At 39.8% G+C, this 20,102-nt stretch overlaps 1 protein-coding gene across 8 annotated transcripts in view; it reads right to left on the bottom strand.

Annotated features, from left to right (window-relative positions):
• Positions 1-19,775, bottom strand: part of ARID4A (AT-rich interaction domain 4A) — a 75,631-nt gene extending 55,856 nt beyond the window's left edge. For 7 of the 8 annotated variants that reach the window (XR_012415829.1, XR_012415830.1, XM_073997458.1 and 4 more), the window contains exons 1-5: positions 19,601-19,775; positions 18,446-18,508; positions 16,603-16,713; positions 13,417-13,482; positions 12,313-12,403 (exon numbers count right to left, since the gene is read on the bottom strand). Coding sequence is in view for 4 of the 8 variants with exons in the window: in XM_065548858.2 (XP_065404930.1) it covers positions 12,313-12,403; positions 13,417-13,482; positions 16,603-16,713; positions 18,446-18,451 (274 nt within the window). In the remaining 4 variants the exon portion in view is untranslated. Of the gene's footprint in view, positions 1-12,312; positions 12,404-13,416; positions 13,483-16,602; positions 16,714-18,445; positions 18,509-18,612; positions 19,110-19,600 lie in introns of those variants that run through there. The other variant, XM_005561356.5, reaches the window with a different exon arrangement.
• Between the last annotated feature and the right edge of the window lie 327 nt (positions 19,776-20,102).

Here is a 20,102-nt window from a genome sequence, read left to right as displayed (position 1 = left end):
TCTACTAAAAATACAAAAAATTAGCCTGGTGTGGTGGCGGGCGCCTGTAGGCCCAGCTACTCGGGAGGCTGAGGCAGGAGAATGGCGTGAACTCAGGAGGCAGAGCTTGCAATGAGCCGAGATTGCGCCACTGCACTCCAGCCTGGGCGACAGAGCAAGACTCTGTCGAAAGAAAGAAAGACAGAAAGACAAGAAAGAAAGACAGAAAGAAAGACAGAAAGACAGAAAGACAGAAAGACAGAAAGACAGAAAGAAAGAAAGAAAGAAAGAAAGAAAGAAAGAAAGAAAGAAAGAAACTTAAAAAAAAAATCATAATTACATAGAAGCTTTCTCAAATATTTTACTTTTACTACCTTTTTTTTTTTTGAGCCAGAGTCTCACTGTGTCGCCCAGGCGCGAGTGCAACGATGTGATCTCAGCTCACTGCAAGCTCCGCCTTCCGAGATCACGCCATTCTCCTGCCTCAGACTCCTGAGTAGCTGGGACTACAGGCGCCAGGCACCACGCCCGGCTAACATTTTTGTGTTTTTAGTAGAGACCGGGTTTCACCGTGTTGGCCAGGATGGTCTTGATCTCCCGATCTTGTGATCCACCCGCCTCAGCCTCCCAAAGTGCTGGGATTAGAGGCATGAGCTACCGCGCCAGGCCTTTACTACATATTTTAAAAAACCACACTACTTGGCCGGGCATGGTGCCTCACGCCTGTAATCTCAGCACTTTAGGAGGCGGAGGCGGGCGGACCCCCTGAGGTCGGGAGTTGGAGACCTGCCTGACCAACATGGAGAAACCCTGTCTCTATTAAAAATTCAAAATTTGCCGGGTGTAGTGGCACGCGTCTGTAATCTCAGCTACTCCGGAGGCTGAGGCAGGAGAATCGCTTGAACCCGGCAGGCAGCGGTTGCGGTGAGCCTAGATCGCACCATTGCACTCCAGCCTGGAGAACAAGAGCAAAACTTCGTCTAAAAAACAAACACAAAACAATCGTACTACTTGACTATGTTTAAATATTTCAAGGAAATGGGATAAGGAATTTTATAATTTATCCCTAATAGTCTCCTAATCACTAACAATATATTATTTTGATAATTGTATAGGTTTAACTTTTGTGACTGTATTCTGATTTTAGCATCCAACATTTATAAAGTTAAGAATATGCTCTCAGAAGGTAACTCATTGCCCCAGGTTATGAAGAAATAAGATATAATCTTTACTTCAAATACTTAACATCCATATTCATTCAAGAAGAAAGCATATATATGTACCCAAAAACAATTATTAAGATTTAGTACTAAATTTCGCAATTCTAGATACTTTTCCATTCTAACAAAATAAGTTAGTGCTAATAAAAAGAAATTCTACATTACATTCATTTGGTATCTTAGAATCTTTTCGTTGGTTACCTATGAAATTACAATCCTGAATTACTTTCTTTTTTTTTTTTTGAGACGGAGTCTCGCTCTGTAGCCCAGGCTGGAGTGCAGTGGCCGGATCTCAGCTCACTGCAAGCTCCGCCTCCCGGGTTCACGCCATTCTCCGGCCTCAGCCTCCCGAGTAGCTGGGACTACAGGCGCTGCCACCTCGCCCGGCTATTTTTTGTATTTCTTAGTAGAGACGGGGTTTCACCGTGTTAGCCAGGATGGTCTCGATCTCCTGACCTCGTGATCCGCCCATCTCGGCCTCCCAAAGTGCTGGGATTACAGGCTTGAGCCACCGCGCCCGGCCCTGAATTACTTTCTTAAAAGGTTGTTTTATTAGCAAACACTTTGCCTTCAAATCCTACAATTACCTTTAATGAATACGTTTTTTAAAAGAAAATTATATAAAAGCTTTCAACATGTTAAATACTTATCTACTTCAATCAGTTCTCCCTCTTAGACTACAGATACCTACACTTAGATTCTCTTACATGCAGGAGACAATGTGAAAAAAATTAAAAACTCCTGAAGCACATACTCAAAGAACCACGATTCTAAAAAAGCAGCTGTGCTATACACAATGATCCAGAAATTAATGACTAGCTGCAGGCACAATGACAAGTTAAAACACAACATCCTCCAATGATTACATCACTGATCTGCTCTTGAGTAATAGGGTGCCAAATATTTGATATAAAAATTATGATTCATATAGTGTCAAGTCTAACAAATTAACCACTGTTCTCTTAAAATTTTTAAATCATGAAATTATCACAAACCCAACTTAATTCTTGTTAGTATTAGTATCTGTAAGTATAAGATTTCAAAAAGAATAAAACCTGAAAGATTTTCAACTTTTGTAATGCCTACAATACCAAAGATGAAGATACCAGACCCACACACATTTCAATGGAGGTATGAAGAAGGAAAATGTGAATGTAAGACCAACACTCCAAATTTATATAACAAAATATTTTCCATAGCGTTTTATCATTAATCAATGGCAGCCCTAAACCAAAATGTTCTGATGAAAAATTTGAACAATTTCAGCATTTCTTTTTTTTTTTTTTGAGACGGAGTCTAGCTCTGTTGCCCAGGCTGGAGTGCAGTGGCCGGATCTCAGCTCACTGCAAGCCCCGCCTCCCGGGTTCACGCCATTCTCCTGCCTCAGCCTCCCGAGTAGCTGGGAGTACAGGCGCCCGCCACCTCGCCTGGCTAATTTTTTTTGTATTTTAGTAGAGACGGGGTTTCACCATGTTAGCCAGGATGGTCTCGATCTCCTGACCTCGTGATCCGCCCGTCTCGGCCTCCCAAAGTGCTGGGATTACAGGCTTGAGCCACCGCGCCCGGCCAATTTCAGCATTTCAAACAAAATTTTTCAGCAATTTCTGTATTTCAACAATTTAAAATTTTCAGTAATCACTTTGAAATAAAATCAGATTTTTGGAAGGAAAAATTCATTTCACTTAAATACACCTTATCATGGATAGAAATATTTTTTTAAAAAAATTAAAAAAGGGATTTCTCAAAAGGGGATTATGATACAAACAACTATTTTACAGTTTTACATAGGAACCCTCCCAACTTTAAGTGAACAAAAAGAAATAGTGTAAGATTTATTTATTTATTTAGAGACAGAGTCTCACTCTGTTGCCCAGGCTGGAGTGTAGTGGCGTGATCTTGGCTCACCGTAACCTCCACCTCCCAAGTTCAAGTGATTCTCGTGCCTCAGCCTCCCAAGTAGCTTGGATTACAGGTGCACATCACCAGGCCCGGCTAACTTCTGGATTTTTAGTAAAGACAGGGTTTCACCATGTTGACCGAGGTCTTGAACTCCTGGCCTCAAGTGTTCCGCCCACCTTGGCCTTCCAAAGTGCTGGGATTACAGGTATGAGCCACTGCACCCAGACTAAGATTTTTTTAATTCACAAAATTATACAAATATATGTTTTTGAGTACTTTATAAATTTGTTAAATAATGTAATTTTTCAAGATTTTCTGAAACACAAACAGAAAACTCAACAATAGGGGGGTGTGATGGCTCACACTTGTAATTCTGGTGCTTTGGGAGGTCAAGGCAGGAGAATCCCTTGAGTCCAGGAGTTGGAGACCAGCCTGGCTAACACAGTGAGACTCCGTCTTTACAAAAAAAAAATTAAAAATTAGCTGGGTGTGGTGGCATGTGTGTGCAGTTCTAACTACTCGAGTGGCTGAGATCACTTGATTCCAAGAGTTCAGGAATGCAGGGAGCTATGATTGCCACTGCAGTCCAGCCTGGGCAACAAAGGGAGACCCTGTTTCTATATTCCTATATTTTTTATAAAACAAACATTATGAACTTATTAATCATGACATCCCTGATTATCAAAACCATGAAGAAGCTCTATCTAAAATAAACTTCCTCTCTTAACTTGCATGTTAGAATTATCATCTAAAAGAACACAACATTTGTAGGCACTGAAGAGTATCATTTTTCTAAGAGTGAAATAATTAATGTTGTATATAGCAAGTCTAGCTTATTTTTAGTTGTCTTCTACAGCATGCTAAGATGAAAAAAAGTCAGACTACAAGGATTTAATAATTCTATGAAATGTCTTATATTTGCCAAAAATGGCTTTTGAATAGATTGTTCATTGAGTCTAGCAGAACACACATATAACCAAAAGTGGTATCTCTGTTATTATGTTAGGTATTTTGACAGTTAATTTTAGATGTGAACTTGACTGAATTAAGAATACCTAGAGAAGTGGTAAAGCAATTACTTCTGGGTGTGCCAGAGGAAACTGGCACGTGTGTCAGTGAACCAAGTGGGAAGATTCACTCTCGATGTGGGCAAGTACCATCCAACTGGCCGGGGGCCCAGACAGAACAAAAAATGAGAGAAAGGGATTTCCTCTCTCCTGGAGCTGGGATACTCTTCTCCTCCTGCCCTTGGACATCAGAACTCCAAGCTCTTTGGCTTTGGGACTCTGCACCTTACACCAGCATTTCCTCAGATTCTCAAGGCTTTGGCCTGGGATTGAGAATTATATCCTCAGCTTCCCTGGTTCTCCAGCTTACAGACAGCCTGTCATGGTCATTCTCAGCCTTCATAATATCATGAGCAAATTTCTCTAACACTGGGGTATGCGACCCCCAGGCCACAAACCCATACCAGACCATGGCCTGTTGGTAACCGGACCGCACAGCAGGTGAGTGGTACGCAAGCAAGCATTACCACCTGAGCTCCACCTCCTGTCAGATCAGCAGCAGCATTAGAATCTCATAGGAATGCAAACCCTTGTGAACTGCACCAACAAGGGATCTACCAATAGGTTGTGCATTCCTTATGAGACGCTAATGCCTGATGATCTAAAGTGGAAGAGTTTCATCCTGAAACCATCCCCCAGCACGCCCATCCATGGAAAAACTGTCTTTCACGAAACCGGTCCCTGGTGCTAAAAAGGTTGGGACTTCTAAGAAATCCCCTCTCATATCAATCTATCTATCTATCATCTATCTATATCTTACTGGCTCTCTAGAGAATCCTAATAGGGATTAAAATATTAAAATCTATTAAGAGGAAAATGACAAAGCTGAGAATTTCACGGTAACACCAACCATACTAAACACAATAGACAAAATAATGCCAATGCAAACACACACACAAATCCTAACCCTAATCAGCTAGAATTCAAATGAAAGGATCTGATCAACTACTAAATACAAAAGACTCATTTCCCTGTTATCACAGCACTGATACTGAAAGATAGTAAAATAATAACAGTAAATTAATTTTATCTAAAATATAATTGGCTATCACTTATTAAGCTTTTACCATGTCCTAATCCTCACAACAGCCTCTGCAAAGTAGGAACCACTATCCTCCTTTTATAGATAAAGAAACTGAGAATCAGAAAGTTAACTGATGAGCTACATTTTAGTTAAGGGGGTATCAAAAGACATAATAGGCATGAAACAGAAGTATAAAATGAAGTCAGAGAAGGAAGTAATGAATTCTGTCTTTGGAAAATTAAGTATCATTATTGTTATATCAGGGTACAGCAGTTATGATTAACAAAATTATAGAATTCTTCACATAATGGAGTAAATTACTTGAACCCTAGAGGTGGAGGTTGCAGTGAGCCAAGATCATGCCACTGCACTCCAGCCTGGGGGACAGAGCAAGACTCTCATCTAAAAATAAATAAATAAAAATAATGGGCAAAGGACCTGAATAGACATTTCTCAAAAGCAGATATACCAATGGCCCAGAGGTATGTGAAGAAGTGTTCAACATCAGTAATAATCATCAGGGAAATGCAAATACAAACTACAAAGAGATTTCACCTCACACCTGCTAGAATGGCTATTATCAAGAAGATAAAAGGTTACAGGCAATGGCAAGGATATGGAGAAAAGGGAATCCTTGCCCACCATTGGTGGGAAAGTAAATTAGTATAGCCATCATGGAAAATAGCATAGAAGTTCCTCAAAAAACTAAAAATAGAACTACCAAATGATCCAGCAATTCCACTCCTGGGTATATAACCGAAGAATGAAACTAGTATGTCAGAGATGTATCTGTACTCCCATGTTTATTGCAGCACTATTCACAATAGCCAAGATATTGGATCAATTTAAGTCTCTATGAGCAGATGAATGTATAAAGAAAATGTGATATAACATATATACATAATGAAATACTATTCAGCTTTTAAAAAGAAGGAAATCGTGACATTTGTAACAACATGGTTGAACCTGGGGGACATTATGCCAAGTGAAATAAGCCAGGCACAGGAGGACAAATACCATATGATCTCACTTAAAAAGTCAAACTCTTATTAGAGAGTAGAATGTTGGTTATCAGGGGTGGGGGCAGCTTGGTTGGGGAGGTGGGGGTGAGGGATTGGGTAAACATTGGTTAAATGATACAAAATTTCAGTTAGAAGGAATAAGTTCAAGAGCTCCATTGTACAACATGGTGGTTTTAGCCAATAACAATGTATTGCGTACTTGAAAATTGCTAAGAGTATATTTTGAGTGTTCTTACCAGGCACAAAAAATAAGCCTGTGAAGTGATCCACCTGTTAATTAGCTTGCTTAGCCATTCCACAATGTATACATATTTCAAAACATGTTGCATAATATAAATACATATTATTGATATTAAATAATTTTTTTTTGAGATGGAGTCTTGCTCTGTCACCCAGGCTGGAGAGCAGTGGTGCCATCTCGGCTCACTGCAAGCTCCACCTCCCAGGTTCAAATGGTTCTCCTGCCTCAGTCTCCCAAGTAGCTGGGATTACAGGCATGAGCCACCATGCCCAGCTAATTCTAGTAGAGATGGAGTTTCACCATGTTGGCCATGCTGGTCTCAAACTCCTGACCTCAAGTGATCCACCTGTCTTGGCCTCCCAAAGTGCTGGGATTACAGGCGTTCAGTGAGCCACCACACCCAGCCCTTCGCCAATTTTCTAAATCGGGTTGTTTTCTTGCTATTGAGCTGTTTAAGTTCCTTATAAATTTTGGATATGAACCCCTTATCAAATACATAGTTTGCAAGTATTTTTTCAAATTCCGAAGGTTGTCTCTTCACTCTCTTCATTGTTTCTTTTGCTGCGTAGAAGCTATTTAGTTTGATGTAATCCCAGTTGTCTAATTTTGCTTTTGGGGTCATTAAAAAAAAAAAAAAAAGTCAATGCCCAGGCCAATGTCATAAAAAATTTTCCTCTACGTTTTCCTCTAGTGGTTTGACAATTTCAGGTCTTAAGTCTTTGATACACTTAGAGTTAGTTTTTGTATATGGGGTAAGATGAGGGTCTACTTCCATTCTTCTATATGAAGATATCCAATTTTCCCAACACTATTTATGAAGACACTGTCCTTTCCCCAGTATGTGCTCCCAGCACCCTAGTCAAAGATCAAATGACCATAAATAGGTGGATTTATTTCTGGGGTATCTATTCTGTTCCACTGGTCTATGTGTCTGTTTTTATTGCCAGTATCATGATGTTTTGATTACTATAGCTTTGTAGTATATTTGGAAATTAGGTGGTATGTCTCCAGTTTTGTTCTTCTTGATCAAGATTGCTTTAGCTTCAATAGTTCTGTTATTTATAGAATCATCTGTGATAACTACAGAAGTCCCTCAGCAGCTAAGGTAAAAAAAAAAAAAAAAAAAAAAACTCCAGGAATCTGTAAATTTAAGAAATTAACACTCAAATACATAATTACATTAAGAAAATATCATGAGAGAACTAAGTCTTAGGGAAGGCCATTTAAAAAAGGAATTAAAGCTTATCATAGGACTAAACACATTGTTCTTGCTTACTACTTTTTTTTTTTTTTTTTTTTTTTTGATACGGAGTCTCGTTCTGTCGCCCAGGCTGGAGTGCAGTGGCGCCATCTCAGCTCACTGCAAGCTCTGCCTCCCGGGTTTATGCCATTCTCCTGCCTCAGCCTCCCGAGTAGCTGGGACTACAGGCGCCCGCCACCACACCCGGCTATTTTTTTGAATTTTTTTAGTAGAGACGGGGTTTCACCGTGTTAGCCGGATGGTCTCGATCTCCTGACCTCGTGATCTGCCCGTCTCGGCCTCCCAAAGTGCTGGGATTACATGCTTGAGCCACCGCGCCTAGCCACCACTTTATTTCTTAACGAATAATCTAGTCAGAATAGCCACCTGGGTTTGAAAACATTTTGTGGTTGATTTTGATTATAACATTTGTCATAAGCAAGTCTGACTACATTAAAAACCTTATAAACCTGCAGGACATTCTACAAAATTTAATTAATTCACCAGTTGATTCTAAACCTCCTCTACTCAATATTAACTAGAACTTACACAAAATCTGATATAACCAATGTTCAAAACAATAACTACAAAGTACAAAATAATCTGAATCTTAAGCATTTCTTGTTACAAAAACATATTAATATAGATGATAGATTTTAGTGCTAAACTTGATAAATGATGTGTGTGTGTACATTTTCAAAGTTAATTACTAGAATTACTGAAATTTTTATCCTTTACCTTTTCCTTGTTTTTCAAGTATATGTTTTCATATTACAAAAAGGCAAAATATAGAGTACTTTCAAAATGTTTTACTGACAGTTGTATTCACCAGGAGTTAGTGGCAACATTTAACTGGACATATTAATTCCTCTTTTCTTTTTTTTTGAGACGGAGTCTCGCTCTGTCACCCAGGCTGGAGTGCAGTGGCCGGATCTCAGCTCACTGCAAGCTCCGCCTCCCGGGTTTACGCCATTCTCCTGCCTCAGCCTCCCGAGTAGCTGGGACTACAGGCGCCCACCACGTCACCCGGCTAGTTTTTTGTATTTTTTAGGAGAGACGGGGTTTCACCGTGTTAGCCAGGATGGTCTCGATTTCCTGACTTCGTGATCCACCCGTCTCAGCCTCCCAAAGTGCTGGGATTACAGGCTTAAGCCACCGCGCCCGGCCTCCTTTTTTCTTTAAACATAACTAGAGATTTGGGCTCTAACCAGCCCAAATCTCTCATAGAGCCCATTCATCTGCTCATATCTTGGCTCAATTTGACACCTTTTGAATGACTGAACAGGTAACACACTTCCATATATTACAGATTCCTTATCTTTAATGGCAAGGATAAGAACTATCAATGAATAAACTATGGTAGGAATGGTAAGAAGAGGAAATATTTCTATTGCTCAAAAACAAAAACAAAAAATCCCTTTGAGTTGGTGCTGTTTACTGTTCAACATTAAAGGGGAAGCCGGGAGCAGTGGTTCACACCTGTAATCCCAACACTTTGGGAGGCTAAGGCGGTAAGATTGCTTGAGCCCAGGAATTCGGGGCTGCGGGGAGCTATGATAGTGCTACTGAACAAAAGCAACAGAGCAACACCTGCCTCTAAAACAAACAAACACAAACAAACCAAAGAAATAAACCATCAGAGGGTAAGATATTACCAGATATTTTAAAAACTGAGTCATACTATATCCATAATCTCTTTCAAAATTGGTTAATCAAGTTTAACAGAAGGGAAATTGATACCCATATTATGTAAGAAGCAGTTGCTATCGCTGACTCTAATGATAACTTTAGATCACTAATGATCATAACTCCTATTTGATCCAAACCAGCAATGTGGTATCCTCTTGTTTTATTTTTAATAATCTGACATAATTTCTGGTATCTCATGAAACCAAAAAGGTAATGGAGGTCATAAACACTTTGAATAATTTTCTGATTATACCCACATAATACTTTGCTAGGAACTAGAAATCAAGAAAAATTCCAGAAAAGAGCAATTAAACCCAATAGGTAGTGGATACTCACTGAAAGAAAAATACAGGATGTTCATGAGCCAAGAGGTTTACATTTCATTTTACTGTTTTTTTAAATCAACTGATAACTTAGGTCATTATACTCTGATCATTCTTTATGTGATCCACTTCCTTCAATATCTAAATGTTCTTCATAGCAGTGCTATCTTGAGTTTTCTCAATGGAACAGTACCTTTCAAAATCTTTTTATGAATTTCCTTCATGCATGTAACTGCAAAAATCTTTAATATTTTGAATTTGTCTCCCAAATAAATCTGCTTTTCCCTGTTTTTATAAGTGTGAACTACCTGCATCAGAATCACTGACATGCTTACTAAAACATTCTTGTATTGCCAACCCCAGGCCTACTATTTAGAGAGGCTTGGCATCCTCAAATCCTCATTTTTCTAAGCAAGCACCAAGTGATTCTTATGTACACTAATGCTTGATACCTCAATTATATGCAATTAAGATTCTAAAGCTCTTTGAGAACAAGAATTATACAATTTCTTCTGTAATTATCCAACACAGAAAATCACCATAGAGAATGCTTAGTAGTGACTAGTTTTTAGAAACACTAAAATGCTACTCATGTAGAGGACAAAGGTTGCTATTCATAATTGAATAACTACTCTGGGATAAAGAAACCCAAAATGAGAAAACTTGAAAAGTAACCCTTCTGTAGAGCATATGCATTTTATCAGTAAAGCTTCATAAGTAACGTGACTACAACCTTTATAGTGAGTACAACATAATATGCAATATTAGTATTCGAATATCCATCATATATTTTCCAGTGATTCTACACACACCTGTAATTTTTATCAGGTCTTAGTTTAATACAGCAAAGGTATATTTACTTAATCTCTAAGAGTTAACATTAAGTTTAGTTTTTATTTGTTTTGAGATAGTTTTGCTCTTGTTGCCCAGGCTGGAGTACAATGGGATGATCTAGGCTTACTGCAACCTCTGCCTCCCAGATTCAAGCGATTCTCCCGCCTCAGCCTCATGAGTAGCTGGGATTACAGACGCCTGCCACCACACCCAGCTAATTTTTGTATTTTTAGTAGAGACAAGGTTTCGCCATGTTGGCCAGGCTGGTCTCGAACTTTTGACCTCAAGTGATCCACCCACCTCGCCCCCACAAAGTGCTGGGATTACAGGTGTGAGCCACCACATTCGGCCACTTAGTTTTTAAATATTTAACAAATATCAATAGCCACAACTAAGCTTCCTAAAAATATGTAGTTCAGAATAGCACCACTGTGAACCAACACTAAATTCTAGCAAGTACAGGAAGAATAAAAGAGGTTCGAAAAAAGTAGTTACACATAGCAAACTGGTACTACTAATAGAAGGCACAGGGTAAGACGGAGACATTTTTAACCAAAGCATAGTTCTTCACAACAATGAGCATCAACTGGAATGATTTTTACCCAAAGCAACAAATCAAGTAAACTAAAAGTAAACCTAAATGGTCATTTCTTTTATTTCTACAAGAAAACCACAAAATAATTATACCTCTTAAACGAAGAAATAAGTATAAAAACCAACAATGCTATAGATTGGATGTCATCCACAGGACTGTGTAGTTTGAAAGTACGGAGAGGAGATTTGAAAATGTTACCTAATGCTATTCTCATCAACATAATGACAGCAACTATTTAAGTACTACTTTTAGGTTTTAACTTACACGTATTATGACACTTGTTGCTTCTTACTATTAATACAATAAAGTTATCTAAAGCCAGTATAAGATTATGAATGGAATGTTAAGAATGCATTCATATTAGGAACATCTATATCTTTCTTGAAAGCTGCTTTTTATTTTTTTTTTGAGAACGAGTCTCACTCTGTCACCCGCGCTGGAGTGCAGTCGCACTATCTGGGCTGACTGCAACCTCTGCCTCCTAGGCTCAAGCGATTCTCATGCCTCGGCCTCCTGAGTAGCTGGGATTACAGGAATGCGCCATTACTACCCGGCTAATTTGTGTATTTTTAGTAGAGACGGGATTTCACCATGTTGGCCAGGCTGCTCTTGAACTTCTGACGTCAAGTGATCCACCTGCCTCAGCCTTCCAAAGTGCTAGGATTACAGGCATGAGCCACCGTATCCGACCTTGAAAGCTGTTAATATGAGCACCCACACTGTGTCAAAAATCAAAAACTAAGTTATAATCACCTATTCTTGAATCTACTGTGGTCAGGATTTTTTAAATCTGTAAATTGTCTGGCAACATCTACATTACCCTTATATAAAATATGTAGCAATACAATAAAGATCACAACTATGGAATTTTAATTGTAATTATAGAAAAAGTGATCACAATAATGTGATCTAACCTTCTTGAAGAGAAACATTAAAATAACCTAAAATAGAAGTACATTCTTGGATGAAATAGACTCAAGTGGCCAAGCTACTGTAAGAGATAATTATTTTTGTTACCTACAGGACATTCTTAGAATTTTAGCCAGCTATATCCAGTAAACTGATAGGAAATAATACATATTTCTCCACCAACACAATGGTCTATCCACAAAACACAGATACATGCAAAGTCCAAATCAAATCTATGTGTTAAATGTGTTAAATTACTTAATTACTTACCCACGGTATACCAACTAGCATCTGTCAACTTGCTGATAATAGCTTCCTGAAAAGATCCATCAGATGTCCTTGTTTCAACAATAGCTCCAACCTAAAACGTGAAATCCAAATTTCCTTACCAAATTTAAACAAATAAACCAAATCACTTCCACCAACTCTATTATCTAGGTAAGAAAAATAAATACCATCCTTATGATAATTCTATCTTACACTGTCTTAGATCTTTATCATTCATAGTACTTATCTATGTATTATGCAATTTGAGCCCCAAAACACTTTGACAAAATTTAGGTAGCTATCATTACCCCTACTTTACACATGGAAAATTGCAGTTCAGAAAGAGAAAATAATTTGCAGAGTCCAGCATGACAGCCCAGTCTCTTAAATCTTACTTTAGAGCTCTTCCACTATATCACACTGACTTCAAGAAAATTAAATAGAAGAACTGTAAAATTATAAGACCACCAAAATAGCATCAATTTTCTTTCACAGAAATATGAATATTGGATTCAGCATTTGTATTTAAGGAACCTTTTAGATAAAGGTTCACCTGGAGAGATAGGGACGGACCAGTTGACCTTCTTTCAGTTTCCAGACCTTTGTATATCAGATATTAACCAAAATGGTACTCTGATATAACAGATTTATTACATAAACAAATGGCCAGAAATGGCTGGAAAACATAATCTAGGTATTCATTAAATTGAATTAGGAAGTGAATATAGCTTGCTTGGTAAATTAGAACAACCGAAGATTGACGGTTATGATATTCAACTTAGAAGGCTAAACATCACCTCAGATACAGCAACAATTTGAAAAACAAAGCCAGGTATCCAGTTCAAGAATTCAAAACAGAAAGGTAGGTGAAAAACTTAACATGTTTATATATATTAAATTACCCTTCTAAAAGATGTTTAGTGTTCTAAAACTTAGAATACAGCCATTGCAATATCATAATTTATACTAATTATATTTAAACCCTTCATATGTATTGTTTTCTGATTAACATTCTCATAAATGTTAAGTCTATGTAGAAATGTAAATTCAGTAAATACGGTATAAATCTATGATTATTTTAGATTTTAAACTGTACAACATACATACTCTTAAAGGACCCTTTACTTGGTCATCTTGTACCAATTGCGTGGTATTGTCCTGTTTCAGGAGTACCTGAAAAACATTTTGCACAATAATTTGCATATTACTTTTAAAACAAATACATTTACAGTAACACTGTAACAATAATGTCTTTATGCTTTCTTAGCATGCTGTGGTGACCTCTGCTATAATACTTACTACATTCTCTTATTAACTGTGAGCTCCTTGAGGGCTGAGTCCTCCCTTCATTGCTATATCCTCAACAGTTAGCAAGTGTCAATGCATATTACCAGCACTCAATAACTGTTTACTGAATGAACTATATAATAATCTGTAGTGATTACTGTAAAAAAAAAAACTGCCTTTATTGCTTTTTATCAACAAGTCATAAAAGGTTCTGACTGTCACCAAGTACACAAAGAAAAAAAAAACAGTATCAAACTGTATTGCCTATATGAAAGGTAAACAAATTAAAACCACAACTCTGATCCTTTATAAAGTGAAGCTAAACAATAATCATAATATGCAATGATACAAACAAGTGCTCCCTTCTACTACACATCTAAATACACAGAGTAACCATCCATAATAGATGGCTGGTTACTATGGTCCAAATAAGATGGTCCAAATAAATTCAGAATCTAGGTAATGCATGATAAGACCTCCTAAAACAATCGTTGTATTAATTTTAAGTAAATAAGAACACACACACAATACTAATACCAAATTTGAATTGTTAAAGAATCCCAAATAAATATAGAGTAATCAAATCCTATATAGCTGACATGATAAAAACACTATATGAAACAAAAAGAAATGAATGTCAATTGACATCCTGTCCTAATAATACTTGAAGGTTCATCAAGAAAATTGATACATAAGTTTTATAATAATCATAGATACATCTATTTACCCTACAAATCACACTCCTCTAGTCAATGTTTCTCAAACTTTTTTTTTCCCCCCCAGACAGGGTCTCAACCTCCACTTCCCCAGCTCAAGCAATTCTCATGCCTTAGCCTCCCACGTAGCTGGGATTACAGGCATGTACCACCATGTCTGGCTAATTTTTTGCATTTTTACTAGAGACGGGGTTTCAACATTTTGGCCAGGTGGGTCTCAAACTTCTGGCCTCAAGTGATCTGCCCACTCTGACTTCCCAAAGTGCTGGGATTACAAGCATGACCCACCGTGCCCAGCCTGATTCTTAAACTTTTAACATGCATCAGAAATATTTAAAGAGCTTATTAAAATACAATTACTGGATCTTACCCCCAGAGTTTCTGATGAAGTAGATCTGGGGTGGGGAAAATTTGCATTTGGAACAAGTTCCCAAGTAAGGCTGATGCTACTGGTCTGGGGCCACACTTTAGGAATCACTGCTCTAGTTCATTGATTCATTCAACAAATTTTGAGTGTCCACTATGTATCAGGCACTACTCTATGTGTTGGGCATAGAACAAGTCAGACGTTTCCTCCTTTTATGGTGCTTAATTCTGGTAGGAAAACATCAGATATATAAGTGAATAAAGCAAACTGCAATATAGCATGATCCAATACCAATGACAATAATTTTACGACTGGCACAGTAAAAAAAATCTGGAAGACCACATCAAATCTCTTTGGAGTCATATCAAAAAGGACTTTCACAGTGTTCCACACCAGTATAGGATGACTAGTTAACAATGCTATATTACATGGTTTCAAATGGCTAAGAGGAGGATACTGAATATTCCCAACACAAATAAATGAAAAATGTTTCAGATGATGGATATGCAAATTATTTTGATTTAATCACCATATATGTATCAAAACATGACTATGTAGCCAATGAATATGTGAAATTATTAATCAACTTCAATAAAATTTTTTAAGACTTCATGAACTATATTATATGCCTCTATAATGTTAAAAATGTTTATAATAAGCATAGATTACTTTTGTATTTCATATAAAGTAATAAAGACTATTAAAAATATATTCATATAAGAAAATGACTGGCAGGAATCACCAAAAAAAGTTATTTCTGAGTAAAAGCATCTTTAAAAAAAATTTTTTTTTTAAGACAGGGTCTTGCCCTGTCATCTGGCCTGCAGTGCAGTGGCACAATCACAGTTCACTACAGTCTTGACCTTCCAGGCTCAAGCAATTCTCTCACCTCTGCCTCCAGAGTAGCTGGGACCACAGGTGCCTGTCACCACACTTGGCTAATTTTTTAATTTTTTTTTTCTGGACAGATCAGGTCTCACTATGTTGTCCAGGCTGGTCTTGAATTCCTTGGCTCAAGCAATCCCCCCACTCAGGCTCCCCAAGTGCTGGGACTGCAGGTGTGAGCCACCTTGCACAGTCAAAAATATATATATATTTTTTTAGTCAACCTCTCTCTGTCACCCAGGCTGGAGTGCAGTGGTGTGATTTCGGCTCACTGCAACCTCCACCTCCTGGGTTCAAGCGATTCTCCTGCCTCAGCCTCCCGAGTAGCTGGGACTACAGATGTGCACGCCAGGTTAATTTTTTTATATTTTGGAGATGGAGTCTCGCTCTGTTGCCCAGGCTGGAATGCAATGGCATAACCTTGGCTCACTGCAACCTCCGCCTCCCGGGTTCAAGCAATTCTCCTGTCTCAGCCTCCTGAGTAGCTGGGATTACAGGTGCCCGCCACCACACCCAGCTAATTTTTGTATTTTTCGTAGAGACGGGATTTCACCATGTTGGTCAGGCTGGTCTCAAACTCCTGACCTCAGGTGATCCACCCGCCTCAGTGTCCCAAAGTGCTGGGATTACAGGCATAAGCCACTATGCCCAGCCCCAAAATAAACTTTTTTAATGCTTTTTTACACTGTCTTGAAAACATAATTCCTGTTGTTATTTATATTGTCTTAAACACTGAAATTGTCTCTACCTGAACATTAAATGAGGGGAGAAAATAGATTACAGTCCAAGTATGCCACCACAAATAGTTAAGATCCAAATGACAGGAAATATCATGAGCATGGTATTTTGGTGGTAGCATTTTGGAATAATTTCTCCTTCTGAGTTCTTTATTTCTTGAATTTTGATGTGCTTTTTTCCTGTAAGTATAGTATATAAAGGGCATATAATGACTCAATAAAATGCTGATTTGCAGTCTCTCTCTCCTCAAATTTCTTCAATCTACAGCTAATAAAACTATTGCATAAAAACAAATATTACCTTAACTTTCACCAGCCTTTTCACAGTCTTAATTTTTGCCTCACAGAAGGCACCCCGGTACTTGGCACTGACATCAGTTCCCACTGTCAGGTAGGCAGGCTCATCCGCCGCCTGGTGAAAGGAACATAAACTGTGAATGTCATTACTATGCCTCCCTGCTCTAACTTCAAGTCTCATTAAAAGGTTGTGTTTGAAGCATGAAAAATAACAAAATGATTTGCTTATTAATATCATTGAAAATTTGAAAAATACCCGAAAGAAACACTTGATGAGCAACCTTTCATTTTATAGACTGATGTCCTGATACGATAAAATGTTTTAAAGTTGTAATTCAAAATTATCAGTGAGTAAATATAATGTTTTTTTTCCAGATACAAAATTTTTCAAAAATTCTATTTATATAAGCAGAAAAATAAAAAAATCAGAAAAAATATTTCATATTACACATATCATAAAACTAAGTTATTCATTTATAGCTTCCTGAAATTTTGCAAATTAATTAAAATAAATATTGCTACTAATATTAACACTAACAATATATAATTGTTTATTGACAAAGGTACGTAAAGGTAACATCTTTTCATAAGGAGAGTATCAATTTGGAAAATTCATTTGCTAAAAGCTGCATTTGAAAGGTTTTAAGTCTGAATTCAGCTGATGAATGCAGATATGAACCGATGGTTCAAGACCTGTAGACATACCTAGTTTACCACACTGATCTTCTTAGTATAAAAAAACAAGCGTTACTAAGAAACATCTACTTTCAGCAAATGGACATGACCAGAATGATACATAGAATGATGCAAGAAATTTCACTCTACCATTCATTTTAATCTTTACAGTAACAGGATGATTGCTATCTCAATCTGTCATTTTACCTTTTTTTTTTTCAGAAGTTAAAGTGTATCCATACAAGTTCAACTTAACATTGTTAAGTGCAAAGTTAACAGTGTACACTTTGGAGATACGTTTTTAAGTAGAAAATGATTTTTTGTTTTCTAATAAGTTTTCCCAAGTAATATTAAAGAATGTTAAATATGTCATTTACTTGGAGAAAATAGAAAACCATGAGAAAGTTTGGGAAAATGCTATATTTCAGAGCTTAATATACTGAAACAGTAAATAAGACAGGAATTGGCTACCTTTTAAGAACGTTTACAAAAAATACAAATTGAATAGGAATGCTTTTGGCAAATAAAAATCTGACCTGAAACATTCAATGGCCACAGCATTCAAGAATGCTATATGAGATCCTTTCCCTTTAACCATCCACATATTGATATTTGCAGTCATCCTCAGTAGAATATGTATCTTTTTAGAATAAGTATATGTTTTAAAATATTTACTGGAAAGATTTAACTGAAACTATTATTATAGTTCAACTTCAAATATTTTAGCCACATAAGTTCACTTTACACACAGAAGAAATGACACCTTCTTTACTTAATTACTTAATCCACGTACTCTTTCTTTTACAAAATCGCATTGGCACTGAGGAAGAAAAAAATTTTCGAAAAATCCCCCAAAGAACCAAAGCAGGACAAAAGCTTTACTTCTGCAAAGGTTGCTGCCAACACAGGAAGTGTTTAAAAATACTATCCGAATGGACAACAATTGAAAGGCTGCACCAGCCTTTCCAAAGTACTGCCACAGAGAGGGCCCAAACTCCGCATTTAGACACACAGATCATTTCTCACCCATTCAACACATCCTCCTATGCCGAAACTGCTGATCAGTAGGAACATCAATTTTGAGGAGCAAAACAAATGACATTCCACGGCACTAGCCTTACGACTGGCAGTGTCCAAGGCGCGAGGATCGGGGCAGCGTTGACTCCACTTACCTTCATTTTTGTTGGTGATCTGTGGGGTTCCAGCTCAGCGAGCTATCGTCGCAGTCGCTAGAACTACGGGGAGGGGGAAAGAGGCACAGACAGAATCAGTCAACTGCGGGGAGCGACCAAGGGAAAGAAAGTAAACAAACGCCAGCGGGGAGGGGCAGAATCCTCACCAGCCAAGGAACAAGACCCCTTCTGAGGGCAGCCAGGATGCAGGAGCGGAGGGGGCAACAAGAACCCCACGCGCGCCAAAGGGCAGCCCGTTCCGCCCCGGAGCTTGCCAGAGGCCCACCGCGCCCCCGCCTCGCTGGCCACTTTGACCCGGAATGCTGAACTCGGAGCCCCAGGACAGATAGCTCCGGAAAAGGGCAGGGCGCCGTTCGGGCTTCCCCAGGTCCCCCGCGGAGGCGACCGCCGGGCCTCCGCACCGCTGTCCCCTGGATACCCCGACTTCGGCCCGCGCCCCGCCTCCGCTGCTCGGCCCCCTCGGCCCGCCCCGGGCCCGCGGTGGCGGCAGCGGAGTGTCACGGCGCCATTGCTCTCCTTCCTTTGCTCTGCACCATGTCAGGAAGGAGAAGCGCTCCTTCACCCAAAGGGGCAGGGGCCGCGGCCTTCAGCCGGGAGCCGCCAGAGCCCCGGGAGACCCGCGCGGGGGAGGGGGCGGGGGACTGAGGGGAGGAGGAGGGGAGGTGGCCCGGACAGGGTGTGGGAGGGGAGGGGAGCCGCACCGCAGCAGCCGCTGCCTCCTCCCAGCGCCCGCCTCAACTTTTTGTACAGCCCAGAGACGTATCAGCTCGCAGCCCCTCGAGTCCTGCCACGGACTCCGCAGAGGTGGACGCGCCGCGGAGTTGGGGAACGGCTCCCCCAAGCAGCCCGCTCCTCACGGCGCGGAAGCAAACTTAGCGGCGCGGCCAGCCCCACAGCCATTTTCCCGGGAACCCGGGGAAGCGGACGAGGCGGCTGCAGCTGCGGCGGCGGTTCCTGCAGTTGCTGCCGCTGCTCCATGGCTGGCCCCTTCTCTTGCGCTCGCCGCGCCACTTGCCTAGCATCCCTCTCCCCACCTCCGAAGCTTCCAACTGCACCGGGACCCCGGGCAGCAGCAGCTGCTGCCACTGCCGCTTCATCCATTCAGTATCCCCCGATTCCCCTCTCCCCGCCTACCAACTGCGGGTGAAGTGCGCACTGTCAGCTCCAGAGTCCTCCTCCCCTCTGACCTCCGTGGGCCCCCGTCCGGGCAGCACCACTCCCAACCGCGGCTGCAGTTCCTGCGCCCGGTTCCCCACTCGCCCCGATTTACTGCCACAATCCACCGAATAACAAGCTGTTGAGCAGACTCGCTTCTACACGAACTCCTATTGGCTGTTCATGACGCCGAAGAGCTTCGGATAGGACCTCGCTACCTGCCGTCCTCATTGGATGTAGCTCTGAAACTTCATGGATTGGTGCGAAAAACAGCAGGTAGGACATCTTCCACTTATGATTGGCTTTTTCCGAAGACCAACGTTATTGGAGAGTTGGTTATTGAGTAAGCAAGTCTTGAGAAATGATTGGTAGAGACGACTCCGGATGTGCTTGACTGGGCACTGATTGGTGAATTGAGGGGTCAGGAAGAGCAGTTCGGCACGAGGATTGGCGGCGGAGTGTCCCATGGAAACGGAACCCA

The sequence above is a fragment of the Macaca fascicularis genome, chromosome 7, assembly GCF_037993035.2.
Source record: "Macaca fascicularis isolate 582-1 chromosome 7, T2T-MFA8v1.1".
Taxonomy (NCBI): domain Eukaryota; kingdom Metazoa; phylum Chordata; class Mammalia; order Primates; family Cercopithecidae; genus Macaca; species Macaca fascicularis.
The sequence above is the reverse complement of the archived record's forward strand: the minus strand, read 5'-3'. Positions and strand labels throughout refer to the sequence as shown.